At 42.7% G+C, this 17,707-nt stretch overlaps 2 protein-coding genes across 2 annotated transcripts; one reads left to right on the top strand and one right to left on the bottom strand.

Annotated features, from left to right (window-relative positions):
• Positions 1–407: 407 nt before the first annotated feature.
• On the top strand, positions 408–7,070 carry napsa (napsin A aspartic peptidase). The gene is made up of 9 exons (XM_004071767.5): positions 408–611; positions 1,291–1,444; positions 2,250–2,373; positions 4,241–4,359; positions 4,448–4,647; positions 4,722–4,844; positions 5,014–5,158; positions 6,472–6,570; positions 6,638–7,070. The coding sequence occupies exons 1-9, from the start codon at positions 544–546 to the stop codon at positions 6,797–6,799; spliced, it is 1,194 nt and encodes a 397-aa protein (XP_004071815.1). The 5' UTR covers positions 408–543; the 3' UTR covers positions 6,800–7,070.
• On the bottom strand, positions 7,064–14,135 carry mief1 (mitochondrial elongation factor 1). The gene is made up of 5 exons (XM_004071768.5): positions 13,823–14,135; positions 12,194–12,341; positions 11,932–12,112; positions 9,273–9,544; positions 7,064–9,202 (listed from the first exon to the last, which is right to left on the bottom strand). Exons 2-5 carry the CDS (start codon positions 12,338–12,340, stop codon positions 8,384–8,386), a joined length of 1,419 nt encoding a protein of 472 aa, XP_004071816.1. The 5' UTR covers position 12,341; positions 13,823–14,135; the 3' UTR covers positions 7,064–8,383.
• Between the last annotated feature and the right edge of the window lie 3,572 nt (positions 14,136–17,707).

The following is a 17,707-nucleotide window of genomic DNA, read 5'->3' as shown; positions in this document are numbered from 1 at the left end:
TTTGTTTCTTTCTGCTTAGTGATTTTTTTGTGCCTTTTTACAGCACAGACACTGGATTTATCCTCATCATTGAAATGTATTTTCTACTTTACCCTCAAATAAAAGCTTATCAATACCTCAGCTATATTCTCCAAAACACTTCCTGTTTCACAACTCAAACGTATTTTTCCCGCTTGTAATCACGCATTTAGAATTTAAGAAGTTCATATAAGCAGTTGAATCCTTAAATAATGGATTTACTGTCCTGTTCTGTCTTTTATCATCATCCTTCGTTCATAGTCACATGGACGGCACCTTGTGACTCTCTCGCTACTCCTGTTACCAAGGAGGATGATGGTCACATTTTTCAACCAATCAGAACACCCTAAGAATTATTTTCGTCCAATCATACAGCGGTATCGCGGGAGAGCCCAGTAAGTCCTGATACTGCCGAGTCCTACCCACCTCATGCTTACTGCGTCAGTTTGTATCGTTGATTTGTTTGTGCACAGAGTTTAGCAGGACATTTCTTTAAGTTTGAGCTTTTTCTGGAGAAAGACGGACATGACTCAACTGGGGATGCTGTGTATCATCGGGGCGCTTATGATGGGTCAAAGCACCGCCCTCATAAGGTAAAAAGAAATGTTTATATGTTCATTTTATCCCACTTTATTGGACAGATATCACGAAGAACGAACGTGCTTCCAAATATTACCTAAACGCTATAAATTTGTGCGCGCGCGCGCAGGAGGAAGGCGGTGGGGTTTATAACAGACACTCAACTCAACCAGGAAGCAATAACCGAGAAAAGCGCGACCAAGTTTAAAAAAAATCTACTAAAATAATATAAATAAGTACATAAAATTATCTTAGTAATTAAAAAAAAGCCAACTATATTTTATTATTTCAATTTAGGTTATTTCTAAAATGTCATTTGCGTTGCTGAACCCAAAATACAAATGAGACTAAAATGTATGACTTTGTTAATTTATTGATAAATAAAAAATAAAAGTCCAGTTTGGCAGATTTCTTTTATTGGATAAAAAACTCAGACAGTTCTAAATATTTAAAAATCGATCAAACTGTTTCCAAACACAAAAAAGCAAATATATTAGATTGAAATTCAACATGGAGGAATAAATGTCGCCCCCCCTCTCCCCCATAAATCTATTCTATAACAAGTAAAATGCATAAAACTTCTGCTGAGAGTTTTTTTTTTTTTTTTACAAAAAGTTACCAAATTAATTTTTATGTTTGTAAGTGTAACATTTACCATGCTGGTCTGATCATTTCTTTCCGTGTTATATTCAGGGTTCCTCTGCATAAAACCAGGAGTCTGCGGCGCCTCATGAGCGACAATGGGATGTCTCTGGATGACCTCCGGGCTCTGGGAATGAGGGTGGGGTCCCTGGACAGCTCCGCCTCCCCCGAGTTACCTGTGGAGAGGCTGACGAACTTCATGGATGTACGTACACCCCTGAGCCTGTTTCCTAAACCCCAAAAAAGTCATCAGATAACTGCAATAATTCAATTGGATGCTTTTACATGCACTTCCAAAAAAGGGTTTGCATGTTTCCTTTTTCCGATTTCTTTCAGTTTTTGTGCTTGCAGGCACTCAAAACCGTGGTGTTTAGTAACACCTGGCTCTCATAAGACCCACTTAAATGAAATCGTGTTTTTTAGTGTTTTTAACATGTTCTTGTGGCATTTTTCAGATGATTGATGATATCCAAAACAGTAAAATAAAGCTGGAAATTTGCAACTATTAGATGGACATGTGGGTGTGTCCCTCATCCACCAGAAAAGCAGGTAATGATTTGAGTTTTGGTGCAAAAAGACTCCACACTGTGGGTTTATCCGAAGATTTGAAGGTCTTCCATTTAGATCTCATTCCTGTGGTTCTGCGGGAATGTTTCCAGCAAATATTTATCTGTGAAAACTTTACCTCAATAGAGGCGTGGAAACTAGATTACCCCACATTTTTCTGTTGTAGAAATGAGGTTTTAAAGTCCTTTGCTCCACGTCCTGTCACAAGCTGGATCAGGACAGAACTGAAGTAAGGGAAGGTGTCCTAGTTTGTCAAAGCAGTTCGGCTGAAGAAACCTTCATTTGTGGGTATTTAGCATCAGTTGACTTAAAGGGAACATATTTCTGCAGTTAAGCGTCTGTATGGTATGTAAAATGTCTGTGCTGCTGGATCTTTGTTTTTTGTATTCCGGCTGCAGACTCCTGACCCCCTTTAGTTTCAGGCTAACTCCATGTCTCCTCAGGCTCAGTACTACGGGCTTATCAGCATCGGCACCCCTCCACAGAACTTTTCAGTCCTGTTTGATACCGGCTCCTCCAACCTTTGGGTTCCCTCCATTCACTGCTCCTTTTTGGATGTGGCTTGCTGTGAGTTTAATGTGTATTTTATTCTACTAAACCTCTGAATTCTGTTCATAAATATCTCTTCGTTTGGGTTCCAGAAACAGCCAAAGAGAACCAGTAAAACATGGAATTCCCCTGAAGCATCAGTACAAAAACATATAAAATATGAAGCATTTACAAAAAAATACATTTTGTTCATATAAGAAATAAAATTCAAAATATGTTTAAAGTAATCATTTTCACAAAGAACTTTTTGTTTTTTAACTGTTGCTTGTGTTCAGTCGTGGATTTGTTTGAAAGGTCAGGTCCGCTGCTCTAACCCCGACTACAAGAAGTCCTCCCAGTTCTTCGCAAACTCAGTGGTGTAAAGGCGGATTATCAAATAGTGTAGCCTCCTTCAGTGGCGGTTTTAGATATGGGCGATGTGGGCGGTCGCCCAGGGCGGCACTTCATAGGGGGCGGCATTTGCCGTGCCCGATGCGTGCGTTACTCATATGCGTTATTGCGTTACTCATATGCGTTACTCATATTGTGCTACGATATTCAAAGAGGAAGCTGGCAGCTTTTGATTTGAAATTGCTTGAGCTGCCGACACTTAACACTTTTACTTTGACACATCAGACTGTTAAGAATGTCTTCATCCTCTTTGCTCTTCACAGTTATGGTGCAAAAAATAAATAAATAAAATAAAATAAAATAAAAGATGAAATAACTCAGAGTGAAAAAACGTAAAACAGGCACATGAAAAGGAATTGGGCAGAACAAACACCCGTGCTCAACTCAATTTCGACAAAAGCAGGCAATGGGGCCTGTGGGGTTACTCGCCCAGGGAGTAAGTCAGTGTAGAACCGCCACTGGCCTCCTTCATTTAGACGACACGCAAACAAGAGAGGAGAAAAGCTACGTTCACGCCGCCCTTGTTCAACCAAACACTTCCAAAAAAGTGGCTACTTAAGTTTCTAAACATGTGGCCATTGAGCGCGTAACGCCAGTTCAAACAGTTCAAACGTTGACCAATCAGGGACGTGGATTTGGTAGTAACAAATGGGTAGCCTCTTTTTGATTCATGGAAGTGCCAACAAGAGGTAGGCAATTAGTCGATTTAATCGATTCACTCGAATTTGTAATTTTAGACAATTAATATTGGGGGTAAATCAAGATTTGATTTCTCTTTATGAGATGCTCAAGCTAGCGCTAGCTCACTAAACATCTGCTTCATTGTTCTACAAATATTTTCCCAGCTTATATTTAGTTGAACTCCAAAGGAGATGTTAAAATCAAATAGTTTTAGTTAAACATATTCCAGCATTTGTAATTGTTGTCAAAGAAAGCAAAAGCAGGGAGGAAAAAAATCAGTTAAAATCGAATTTGGGATGAAAAAAATCTGAGATTTTATTTTTTGGCCATATCTCTCAGCTCTAGTGCCAACCATTTGAAAATTGATCACGGAGGAGAAATTAATAATTAAAGTTAGTGCCTGGCCAGAATGATATGACGCAGTCTTTCATACATCGGAAAACAAAAGCCTGGAGCAAGATTCCCCAAATTTGCAGCGCTTTGACATTCGGTAACAAGCCTCCTCCAACATGCCAACAGCGACAGTCCAGTGTGAACACCATGAGCTAAATGTTTAGCGCATTTAGAGCGTTCTTGAACATGCATCACATGTGCAATGTGTCCAAAGCTAAAAGGAACTGATGTGGGGGACCACTGATGGAGTCTGAACTTCTAACCCCAAAAGTGAACAAAAAAGCAGAACGGCCTAATCGGAGTGTTTGTCCTTCGACTGAAACCAGAAGTGCTGTGAGCTTTGGAAACCTCTTCTGGTTTCAAGCGTTTGTCAGTTGAAGAAAGTGTCGGGAGTTTCCGACTGAACATCTTCTGCTTTTAGGGGTCCATCGTCGCTACAACTCAAAGAAGTCCAGCTCCTACGTAAAGAACGGCACGGAGTTCTCCATCCGGTACGGCAGAGGCAGCTTGTCTGGCTTCATCAGTCAGGACACCGTCTCTGTGGGTTGCAGAAGCTCCAAGTTCCAAGCTCTGTCTCCATCCTCACTCCTGTATTTGGTGAATACCTCTGTGACTCCTCTGCTCCCAGGTGGCGGGCCTGTCCGTGCCCGGCCAGCAGTTCGGAGAGGCAGTGAAGCAGCCCGGCATCACGTTCGCCGTGGCTCGCTTTGACGGCGTCCTGGGCATGGCGTACCCTTCCATCTCCGTGGCTAACGTCACCCCTGTGTTTGACACCGCCATGGCTGCCAAGCTCCTGCCTCAGAACATCTTCTCCGTGTACATCAGCAGGTCTGAGCTCCAGCGGCAGAGAGTTCCGGTTGTGAAGTTGTAGGGGTGAAGCCTAGTTTCCGTTTGTCACTCAGAGACACGGCGGCAGAAGTCGGAGGAGAGCTGATTCTGGGAGGGATCGACCCCCAGTACTTCAGTGGAGACCTGCACTACGTTAACGTGACGCGAAAGGCCTACTGGCAGATCCAGATGGACAGGCGAGTATGGGGAACTGAGTAGAAGAGGCCCATTATTTTTGCTTCCTTTTTCTCATAGTCTAAAACCTGCATTGAAATGTCACTTTTGACCGAAGAGGCTGCCGTTTTGTTAAAGGACAAAGTCCTGAGCAGGTGTTGGAGGTAAGGCCTCTCTCTCCTCTGCCTGCAGGGTGGACGTGGGGAACCAGCTGACTCTCTGCAAAGCGGGCTGTCAGTCTATCGTTGATACCGGGACGTCATTGATGGTTGGACCTGCTGAGGAGATCCGAGCGCTGCACAAAGCCATCGGAGCTCTGCCTCTGCTGATGGGGGAGGTGCGCCCAACGCCACAAAAAAAGCCCTTTTTACATTTCTACACTTTGCTTCCAGTGTTGAAATGTTGCTCTGTGCAGAGCAGGTGGGAGGTACAGACGGAACACATCCACTGGTGTGGCCTTCTGATGAGCTGAGAAAGACGCAAAATCTTTTTAGAGTAAAGGCTTTTGGCCTTGATGTTGGGAAATTGCTCTTACTTTGACATGGTGTGCATGCATGTGTGGGTGTGTGTGTGTTTGTTTGTGTGTGTGAGCATGGTTGGATGTGAAGCTATAGGGAAGTGGTTGGTTCAAGTTTTGAGTTTTGCAGAAAGAATAGGAACTACATTTGTCCGCCTGTCTCTTGCAAGGCAAAACTTGATGAGTTCTTTTTCTGCACCTTTTTCCATCCATCCATCCATCCGTCCATCTTCAGAACCTGCTAAATTCCTTTCGGAGGTTGCTGGAGCAAACCCAGCTACTGTTGGTCAAAGGTTGAGTGCACCCCAAACAGGTTGCCGGTCTGTCGCAGGGCCACATAACCACATGCACACTTAGGTGCAATACAGAGTTACAAATTAACCTATGAAGCATGTTTCTATACTGTTTGAGAAAACCGGAGTCCCTGGAGAAAATCCATGCATAAACCAGGGCCTCCTGGCTGTGAGGCGAGAGCGCTGACCACTACAGCACTGTACAGCCCTTTGTGATTCTACCTTTTTATACTTTGGTCTCATATTTGTAAAGGAGTGACCAATAGGATGCAGTGTTCCAATCAGGGCTGCACGATATATTAGGAAAACTCGCGATTTATGATATTGGTGATCAATATTGCGATGACGACACAACTTACGATACATGAACAAATAGCAAAACAACTAAATACATTATTTCCATTTCCCTGCAACGGTTTTACTTAGATAAGATTCAACATGCTTTAAATTACTCTCCAAATGACCCTGGTCTACGTCGGAGGCGAGCATCTAACATAAGAGGGTTGAATCCGATTGGTCCGATTGTTTTTAGCACATTTAAGGTAACCATTTATCATATTTTTCACTGACTTTAGCAAATACGTATTGCACAGATTGATATCGCCATAACTATAAATATGTAATTTATTGTGCAGGCCTAGTTCCCATTATTTCCAACTGTCAGATTATGTAAAACCACCGCTGGTGTCTGTGATCATCATTAGTGAGTACCTGATGGGTTAGGGTTTGTGGAGGGAGGATCTTTTTTGGATCAATGTGAACAATTAGAGAAGAAGCACTCGCTTCTCCGTTCATGTGACTTGATGTTTGATACTCACGGTTTCATCATCCTTCCTGCAGTATTTCATCGACTGTAAGAAGATTCCCTCTCTTCCCGTCATCTCCTTCAACATCGGAGGAAAGACGTTCAACTTGACCGGAGAAGATTACATTCTGAAGGTAATTACGAAATGCTGCCACTATGTGTTCGCATCTCCACCTTCAATGTGCGTCTCCTTTTGTCCAGGAGTCTCAGATGGGCGCGTCCATCTGTCTATCGGGCTTCATGGCCATGGACATCCCCCCTCCTGCCGGGCCCCTCTGGATCCTGGGAGACGTGTTCATTGGGAAGTACTACACCGTGTTCGACAGGAACGCCGACCGGGTGGGCTTCGCTGCGGCCAAGTAGACTAAAAACAGAACTTTGGACCTTGAATGTGTCATTACATGTTGATTTGCAGAATTCCGATCATTCCCACAAACACCAGATGTTTTCATTTTTAAGTGACGCACTGAGGACTGACTTAAGATATTTGGTGTTTTACTTTGATGCTGCATTTTAACCTCTGTACCACTTACTTCATTATTTCAAGCATTTTTTTTAAATCTGAGGTTGGGGTTTTTTTTTCAGGTGGAATTGTCACATAATACAATAAAAGTCAACATTTCTCACTTTGTAATTTGATGTGTTTATTCAACTCTGATCCAGTTTTCAAGCAATTTCCTGTAGAGGAAAAAAGAAGCGACTGGACTGACGGCAGACTGACGTGCACCCCAGCGTGTGGCCGTCTGCCGTCCCAGCAGCTGCTTTTCCATCGTGTGGCACAGTGATACCCCTGCTACCCCGACACTCAGGAGGATCTGATGTTTGACAGGACAAAATATTCTGTATGATCGCGTTATATTGGTACAGCCAGAACAAAGCACTTACACTGGACAGGTACAGTGAAAATAAATAGCATCTTTTTGGTTACAAATGCATAATAAATAGAAAAATATTTACCTCTCCATCATATTGATGACTAATTGCACAGAAACCATACAGACCACTGAGTTGGGAGTTAGAGGATTTTTATCTCTGGATGTTTTTTTGTAAATATTTTCACTAAATGGGAAAAGAAACCAGGACATTCTTGACGTTTTCACAAAAACGACTTTTCGACTGAGTTGAAATCTGAACAGAAAGTTTGGCTGAAGTAGCTGTAGTTACATAACCAGTACCTGGTTCCCGTCTGGCTGCTGGGTATGAGCCGATCAGGGTTTCACGTGCAGAGTGCACCGTACTATTCTGAGAGCAAACTCCAGCTTAACTTAATGAGACTAACGCACAAACCCATCACAGCTGAGCTCCTTGGCGCTCAAGCCTCTTCAAACTTCAGAGTCAAAATCATTTAGTGAGAAAACTCCGCCTCCTGAAGACAACTTTAGAGCAAGGAGGAAATTAAAGCAAAAAACCCAGCAGCATGACTCCACATTTCTATGGTCAATTCCTGGAAAAATGCCACGAGTACAACACCAGTTGTGAAAAAACACAATGAAGTGCTGCACCGTTTCCCATCATTCCACAGTTGGCTCCACCTCTCACAGCATGGGGCTGCTCTTTATTTGTAGGTGCGTCCTTTTTCTATGTTTCAATAATGCAGGCAGCAGATGTGAGCTCAGCAGCTGCATTACCGAGTAAGATTTCAGAAATCCTTCAGTGTGTGGATCACTGATGATTCCTTTCTTTCAGGAGTTCTCAACCTTTTCATGAACTTTGACCCAGAAATCCTCCTTACCCAATTTCCCCTGCTAGCTACCTTTTTCCAGTAGTTGGCGCCCCGCCTCTGTACTTGATAATACAATGGCTTTAAGGATGCCCACCCACATCTATAGGATGAAAACATTTGTGTCACAGAGTGAAAACACTGTTACGGTCTTAAACATGTGGCTGCACAGGATCAGGACAGCGGTTTTCCATAAGGAATGGGGGCGTTTCCATGCATGGGTTTTCTCACTGCGTCGTTTTCAGCAGCCCCTCAGGTTCGGACAGAGCGCAGTACAGCGTGTACCCCAGCTCGTCTACTTCCTGCTCAGTTAGCTCACAAAACAAGTTAACTTTGGGGCTTAGGGCGCAGGGGAGCCTCCCAGCCTCTAGGTGTCCCACTAGAGCCCGCAGGAGCTGAAGGAAGCGGTCGGCTAGCGCTTCCTGGGTCCAGTCCCCCTCCTTCTCACTCAGCAGTAGGATGGCGTTGGTGAGCTGGCTGGAGTTGAGCCGGTGGAGGGCAGGGTGGAGCTTGCACACGGCCTTTGCCACTTTCAGGCAGGTGGAGCGGCAGCCTCCGTCCTCCTGATCCAGAGCCCGGAGGCGCGCCGTCTCAGCCACGCGGAAGCTCTGCCGCCACAGGTTTTCGTGGCGCTCTGCAGCGAGCCGGTGTGGTTTGGCAATTAGCGAGGTTCCATCCCCCATCACCAGCAAAGGCAGGAAGTCCACGTACAGAGTCCGGTCCGTCTCGTACTGGACCTCCAGGGTCAAAGTCTCAGAGGGAACCACGGGACGGATGATGTAGTCCAGGACACTCCCTATAGCCGGCCAGTTGATGGAGCCCACGAGCTTATCAAAGACTTCAAGGACAGATTTAGGGGAGAGGTAACCTCCGACCATGCAGCGGTCCCAGTAGCTGCTATTCCTCGGAAAATATTCCAGGTTTTCCCTGCGGACGAGCCAGAAACCCGGGACGTTCATGATCGTGTCCTCTCCTGGGATAGACGACCACAAATTCTTCTCCAAGACGAGAGGCACCATCAGCTGGGCGTGGTCCGCTGTCACCACCTGAGAGGACAATAAAGTTTCAATCCCAACCAAATGAGGGAAATGATGGAGAAGTGAAGCGAGTGCAGACCTGGAGGTCGTCGTACAGGCTTCCACTGAGGTACATCTCTCTGAGCGGCATGTCGGGCAGCTTGGCGTGAAGGAACACTCTCAGCTCCGCACAGATGTCCAGCGCCGCCCTCCTGGCTACCGTCTGCTCCTCTGCCGGGATGTTGACGTGCTTTTGGTAGAACTCCCACAGACGCTCCTGCAGGGACAGGCGCATGCGAGCTCGCTGCAGGTCCGACTGACAGGCGCCACTTCCTCCAACTGCAGAGCGACCCACAGCTCTGCGCAAACGGTCTGACGACACAAACACAAGTTTGGTGGAAAACAGCAACGTCCTGAGGTGACTCCTCAGGGGTTTTGGCCTTGAAGCTTTAGAAGCTGTTTTTTTTTCCACTTAAAATTTATTTAATATATAATGTCCTGATTAAAACAGTCATTATGGTTAAAAAAGTAACCATAATGACCTCTGAAACAAAAAAAAGTTAACATCTGACAGAAAATGGAGTACAAGTCAAAGTTTGACATTTCATATTTGCACCATTGGATGTTTTGCTGATCAAACTTTGTTTATAGATCACTTTAAAGAGTGTAAGAAGCCGCTGAGCCCAACGCCTCATTTTTGCAGCGTCCTTTGGGCTGTCAGGTACGTTCATGGAAAAATACGATGCTTCAACTGTTCATTTTACTGATGAAAAATTTCTTATAACCACATAATAAACATACAAATCTCAGTCCTGTTAGAACAGCTGTGACTATCTGCTCTATTGTCAATACGGTGCATTTTAATTGGTTTTATTTTTTTTTTTAAAAAGGTTTTTTTTTTTTATCTTCATGCAACAAAAAACGTTAAAAAAAATACATTTTGAAAATCAGTGTAACTATTTACAGTCGTTATGACAAACTATTATTTTAAAATCTAATGATTTGACTGAAAATTTAAAGAAAACCAACAATGAAAAAAATATATAAGCTGCAGCCCTCATTTTTGCAGGAGAAAAAGCTCCATAGTCTTATGTGAAGCTATGTTCAGATCGCCCTCGGCAACGCGTATTCAAGCCATCACTTCCAATGACAAATCTATACCTTCATACGTAGCTATGCAAGTTTCTAAGACAGTTTTTTTTTTTTTGAGCTCTTTGTACAAAACGTGCGTGCATTGAATGAGTGTTGAACTTGAATCAATCAGGAACTCGGATTTTGTAATGATATGCGGATGACGTGGCTGCACGGTGGCGTAGTGGTTAGCGCTCTTGCCTCACAGCAAGAATGCCTCCGGTCCAAGTCCCGGCTGGGGGACCTCAAACAGAACATCAATGGGGGACCTTTCTGTTTGGAGTTTGCATGTTCTCCCCGTGCATGTGTGGGTTTTCTCCGACTTCCTCCCACCGTCCAATTAATCTAAATTGTCCCTAGATGTGAGTGTGAGAGTGAATGGGTGTGTTTTTGTGGACATTCAGACTGGCGACCTGTCCAGGTTGTCCCCTGCCTTCGCCCACAAGTGGCCGGGATAGGCTCCGGCAGCCCCGTGATCCCAAAAGGGAAAAACGGTTAAGAAAATGAATGAATGAATGCAGATGACGTCCCCTTTAATTCACAGATGTGCCAATCGGTTATAAATTGATTATGAAGGAGAAATTCATATTTGTAGTAGAGCTTAGCTATATGGCCAAAAAAATAAAATCTCCAATTTTGTAGGACACAGTTGAGGTTTGGAGTTTGAGATGTGTGCTCTTAAACCTTCTTTGGTCAGAGGTGCAGCGTCCACAGGAAACCATCACAAACAGCTAAAGAAGCCCCGCCTCTCTGGTGGAGCATCAACATTGGAAACAAGCATGGAGAGCAATGAACATGTTCACAGGGAAATAAGGTTATGCAGGATCTATTCTGGTCAGAAACTTTGTGGTTCTTACAGAAGAAAAAATTAGGCATTTATACAGCACAAGCCTCATTTTCACTGAGCAGTCCAATGCGGTGCTGTATTTTTAGTGTTTCCATGTGTTTCTATGATATAGACTCATCAAAGCGTACCTAATCGTACCATTTTGGGCCCCCCGTTGTTTGTGGGTCCATAGAAAAAAGGAAAGGAGCGGTTCGGGAGGAACTACTTTTGTCACACTGTGAAACCTTTTTATTGGTGGAATATATGACAAATAATGACAAAAGAAAGCGCCAGACCAGCGCCAACCTTTTCCAATCCCCGCCCGCAATCTTCTCTCAAACACTGCTTTGTTTATATGAAGTAACAAAAGCCAAGCAGTCTCAGAGGAAAATTCTGATGCTCTTAAAAATTCATTTGATTCCTATTTTGAACAGATTACTAAAATTCTATTAAAATAAAGTGTGTCTTTCAACATTCTATTTTTAACAAAAGGGGAATTTTTGCTCTTTCCACTTCCAGCTTTAGGATAACAAAGAGTGGCTAAAAATACAAAATTTTAAAGAAACCAGCATCTAAGACTGGACTAAACAGTTCCTAAAAATAGAAACTTTCACAGCTAACTTAGGCGACTAGAAAACTAGTTGTTCTAACAAAGACCAACACCCACTGTAAAGAAAGAGCAGGATTCCTCCGAGAAGGCCGTCTGTCAGCAGGTGGGACAGAAAACAAAAGGACGCCTGACTGACTTTCTGACGCAAGCAAAGTGGTGACATCATCTTCAGCTTGACCTGGTTAGCCTCACCTGGTTCACAGGCCTGTGAGGAAGTGGGCAGAGTCTGGAGGGACCTGCTGACTGTGGACTTCATGCTGTGGTTCAGAACCCGTGGCGACGACCCCATCCACGCAGGCTCCTCCCAGCTCCTCTTTCCACCCTGATGCATCTTGGTGGGGCTGGTGGGGGCGCTTATGGCACGGTCATACATCTGCGTAACAGTTAACCCCGCCCCCTTAATCACACATGGCCGTGGAAACAGACAAAAGCAAAGGGGAATTTTCAGACTTACTCTTTTGACAGCCAGTGTGGCGATACCAAGCATGGCTGCCCCTCCCACCCCCAGCACCAGCTTGGCATTAGAGAGCATGAAGTCGATTGCTGTTCCAATTCCATTGTCGTCTTTTTTTCCTTTACCGTCCCCGTTTACCCCCGCCATCCTGTCAACAAGAAAAGAAATAAGAAGGATGAAGCTAAATGTATTATGTCCAAAGTCCCACTCCAATTATCTTTTGATCCATTATCAAAGCGTTCCCAGAGGTCTTTCAATGATGATTATGCAGTTTTAAGCCAAATCAAACAATTTGTGTCGCTTTCTGGGACATAGTTCCTGCAGAGCAGCAGTAGTTCAGTAGATATTTGCCTCTGAGTTAAGTACGGGACTGTTGGTGCCATCCATATACATTTCTGAATTGGCCTTTGCCCATTCGCTGCTACACACAGTGATGTGCACACGCATGCGCCACTGCTATGCATTGAGTCATGTCAACAGAACCCTGCAGTTCCAGTTTAGGACAGGCACAAAAATCAGGCTAGCTCCCTCATTTCTTTACCGATTTTCACAAAACAGCATGAATTAAAGCTGGAATCAATGTAAATGAGGTTGGAAATGTTTCGATGGCATAAATAAACAAATATATCTAAAGTGTGTACAAAATTTAAATTCTAATAGACAATTTCGTAGTCCTTTATGAATATTATGGATCCTGCTTTCAGCTTGCATCTTTGGCTCATATAAGAAACATGTATCATAACATCTCACACACCGGCCAAACTGTTAAGATTCTAAACAGTGATATTACCTGTAAACGCTCTGGCAGGTTTAAGTTTTGGGCCACAGTTCCAAACAACAGCTCTCTTCAGTGTGCGGTTTGTGCGACCAGCACAAAAACTGATGGAAATTAACGTTGATCACACAAAATACGTGCGGCAAAGGTGCACATTTCTGCGTTGCCCGCACTTATTTCAAGTGCCTTCAAGGCTAAATGTTGCTGTTGGCCACACAGATTTAAAGTTAAACTTCAGCCATTTATTCTCTGCAAATAACATCAACTAGGTTTTAAAACATTAGCAAACATTAATAAAAGATAAACATCAATAAACCGAACTAGCATGCTACTTGCTAGCACCCACTTTAGCACACAGTTCATTATTTCTCTCTAGTAAAATGCGATTACTATCCTGTGATGGTTCCTCTCAGTCTGATGATTTTGTTGTCATGGTTTTTGTAGTTGATTGCAAAACATTGCGTCTCCTTCTGTGATTCTTTGCGTATTTGTTCGGACCTCTTCAGTTCTTCACTCAGGAAGACTTAATGCATAGTAATAGTGCATGTGTGTCATGTCGTATGTCACGTGACGGCAAATCCAGAAATACCGCCCCCCTTCCTCTTAACAGGGAACTGCGTATTTTCTATTTAACATATACGGTTTTCGTCTTTTCCTCATTCACTACCATTTCAATCAAGATATTATTAAAAAATGCTATTTAAAGCTTAATTTTCTTTATAAATGTCTTACATCATCAGAAAAATGCCACAAGAACTTGTCAAAAACACCAAAAACCCATTTTCCTTGGAGTGGGTGTTCAAAACTGTATTTTTCTGAACTACAAAAGAACAAAAATAAAACTGTTGTCTTACCCGAGAGAATTCCTCTCTAACCAACCTCCTGATGGCCCGGGTGGTCTCTCCTTCCTACATAAGCCCACCCAGCCTGCTGTTCAGGAAGAACTGGCCCCTCTTCAGAGCTTCCTCCTTGTCTTCGGCGACCGTCAGGGCCTGGCAGCGCCGAAACTCGCGAGCCACTGCCTGACGATAGTAGTTTCTGTCAGTGTACTGAAGATGGCGCCCTGCACGCAGCAGCGCGCGGTACAGCTCCAGCACGGCTACGCGGGACCAGCTGCCCATCAGGAATCCCACATGGAGAGGGAGGGGGACCCTGGGAACCTGGAAACTGAGAAGCAGGAGGCTTTGGATGAGACGCTACTCCACATTTTGGGGCAAAAATAATCAAACTTTCATAAAGGGGAGCTAAAAATAAGAAGATAATCATGAAAGCAAATAATGTATCCGAAGAGGATTCCTTTCAGCTGCTTGCAGCAGTGTGAGTCTGTTTTTCACCAAGCAAAGAGGCATGACTGCAACTTTTAAGTCTTATCGGTTTGAAGAGTGTCGGTGTATTAAAGGGAGGACCCCCCCGCCACACACACACACACACACACAGAGCCATACAAACCCTACATGAACAGTACAATGTTCATCTTTGTCAGTTTTTCCATTATGAAATACTCAGGGTTTGTCCTGCAGTTGCTCTTCCGAATTGAAGATCATTTCGAAGACGCACTGTCATTTGCCTTCTGAGGTCACGATTTTACCCCATCATGAAAAAAATACCTCGATTGTGAGCAATTTCATGTCAAAATTAAGTTTATAATCAAAAACAAACTTTAGATAAAGAGCTTTGGTAGAAAAATGGAAAAAAGTCCACAGAAGACACCCAGGCATGCACCGGGAGAACATGCAAACTCCACACAGAAAGGTCCCCCATTGGTGTTGTGTTTCAGGTCCCCCAGCAGGGACGTTTTCACTTGTGTTATAAAAACTGCGAACAGCTCGTTCCTGTCAGGAATTTGCCCACCATCAGGCAAAGCTGTGGTTGTTAAGCTTCTTCTGAAGAAAATCCCCCTCCATGCTTCCAGGTTTAAGCCATTCATGCCTCATGTCGCTAATTTGCAAAGTAAAATTAAATCCAAGACTCCTCGTACATCAGCATCACTTGGCATGGAAAATACTTTAATGTTTTTTTATATAATTGGAAATAAAGTTAGCAATCAATGGGTTAACAACCACATGCTGATTTTATGATCATCCTTTTTTTGTAAAAGGTCCAAAAGCAGTTTTGATCCAGCTGAGCAACTGTTTTTAAACACAGCCCTAAATGACACTTATGTCAACACTGACTCAGGAAAAACCTCCGTTTTAGTACTGTTTGTTCTGAGTGTCATCTTTGATCATTTGGGCCACGAAATCATTCTTGACAACCTGGAAGAGTGAGCTAAATTATCACATAGGGTCCTTGGTTGGGTCAGATCTTTTCTTGGTTTTCTAGTTTCCATCTGTGAAAACTAATATAAGAGCTTCCATGTTGTGCGGAGTGCTTCAGGGTTTGATTGTTGGACCTCTGACATTAGTACTGCATCCTCTAGATTAGATTATGCTCAATTCTAAATGCTCCTTGTCACAGTGATGCAGATGACACTGAATTTAATGAGTCCCATAAACCACGATGGCCTGTTAGAGTCTCTCTGCTGCTGCTTAAAGCATCTAAACTCCTAAATGCAGTCAAAACTCCCATTAGTTTAATAACAACAAAACTGAAGTAATTGCTTTTGGAAACCAGAAGAGTGAAGGTAACTGAAGAACTGATTTTTAGAGGAATATAGAGCAAAGACGAGCTGGACACTTGGTGACATGATAGACTCAGACCTGAGATTCTGTGATCTGTGCTTTTGTGCTCACATTAAGGTCAGAATTAAATAAACTTATCATCTTAAACAAATGGTGAGACTCAGATCTTATGTTCAGACAAGATTTGGAGAAGAGGGTTCAACCCTTTATCTCTTGCAGAGCTGGATTACTGTAACCGTTTTCTGTCTGTTCTTCTAACAGACTTAGAAAAATGTAAATTATTCAGAAAACTATAGCCAGAGCTTTGAACAGAACCAGGAGAACTAAATTCATCACTCCAGCTCTCAAGTCCTTACACTGCCTACCAGTTACACAAAAAAAAGGTTTAAGTACGTTTATGAAACCCTTATTGGTGTGGGATCCCAAAACCTGTCAGGGCTCCAAGTGTTTCACAAACCCAGCAGAGCTCTGAGGTCTGCAGGAAGTAACCAGCGGCAGAGTCAGAAACAAACAGGAAGAAGCTGCTTCCAGCTGCTATGAAGGGGTCACTGTAGCTCCACAAAAATAAAAACTTTCCAGGAAAATAAAATTCTACTTTTGATGTTGTTATTTTGATGAAAACAACATTTCTGCACGTGAGAACTGTTGATTAGTTGAAATAGCTGCCAAGTTGTTACAGAATTTACAGACTAAGGGACAATTTCCAAGTTTAAAATGTACAAGACAAACTAAATTTGAAAGAAATGTTGTTCTTCAGGGTAATTTGAGTAAATGGTTGATCAGAAAAATCGCTTCGCCGCTTGTCCGAGTAGCTTATCGGCAACTTCTTTAACTTTACGTTTTAGGCTTGCTAGTCGAAAGAGGAGCAAAACGTTTTCCTGATTAACCAGATTACGCTCAAGTTGAAAAAAATATATATCGTGATAGCATCACCTGGATCACAGATATCTCCAGCTAAAAGCAGATGTTAACTTTAAATGTAGTGACTACTCGTGCGCATGCTCGAAAGGGCAAACGTATCGCGACCGATAACGAGCGTGGCGAGTTAAAATGTTTCTTATCGGTCCTTGACTGCATTAAGAGTATTTTATGGTGTAACATTATCATGCATGTACTTTAATGTGCACAAGAAAGTGTCCCAAAATTAAAGTCGTTCATTCCAACTAGTAGTTGGTTGGGTAGTTGTTAGCTCACACACTGCGGTTAGCCGACAGTGACGCGAGCCCTGACCTTACATTTAGAAAGCCTTTAAGACCAGCAGCGTTCGTTAAACGTGACCTAAAAGTAAAAACATAAATCGATAACGATAAGAATCACAAAGCAACCTACTGTTCAGAGCTGAAACCTCTGAATTCTGTGCTGGGAAAGCGGCTGGTCCCCGTTCAAACCGGGGAGGGGGTCATGAGCGACGTTGAAGAAACACGGAAGTAAATACTTACTACTTCCGAGTCACTTCCCAACAAATTAAAGCTCAAATATTATTTTTTTACTTAAAGAAATTAAAATAAATACGTTTTACTTTTTTTATATAAAAAATTCTTAGATAGGTTCAAAACAGCTTAAACTTTAACAAAGTTTCTCATTTGATTTATTAGAACGTCACGTTAAACCTTAGTTAGGAAATCAAAGACAATATTGGCAAGTTAAATGATTAAACAGAGCAGAGAAGAATCTGCGCTAAATTTCCCCCCCATTTTCCCTTAACAACTATAGAACCATAACTCCACATTATGCAAACAGCAAAAGTAATTTAATAACAAAAAAAAATTTCTTCGTTTATATTACGTGTGTCTTTTGCTCATTATTTTTATTTTATCTAGATTGATAAAATAAATTGTTTGTATGATCAAGATATCCGTCTTTATGTACAATTCTGACGGCTCATTTTTGAAGTAAAAAAAGAGGATGTAGTGAGCTCTTATAATTATTCCCCCAAATTTCTATATAGTAGGTGAAATATGTTAATATTAAAGAACAGTACAATAAATATCTACTGTTGTATTCTAATATATGTTTAGAATACAACAGTAGAACAAATACTTTATGAGACTTTTGTTTGTATGTGTCTAATGTGTGGCTTCCAACTTAGTTTGTCATAGAAAAAAAACCCTAACAATT

Source organism: Oryzias latipes, chromosome 8, assembly GCF_053564925.1.
Source record: "Oryzias latipes strain Hd-rR chromosome 8, Olatipes_Hd-rR_3.1".
NCBI classification, from domain to species: domain Eukaryota; kingdom Metazoa; phylum Chordata; class Actinopteri; order Beloniformes; family Adrianichthyidae; genus Oryzias; species Oryzias latipes.
The sequence above is the reverse complement of the archived record's forward strand: the minus strand, read 5'-3'. Positions and strand labels throughout refer to the sequence as shown.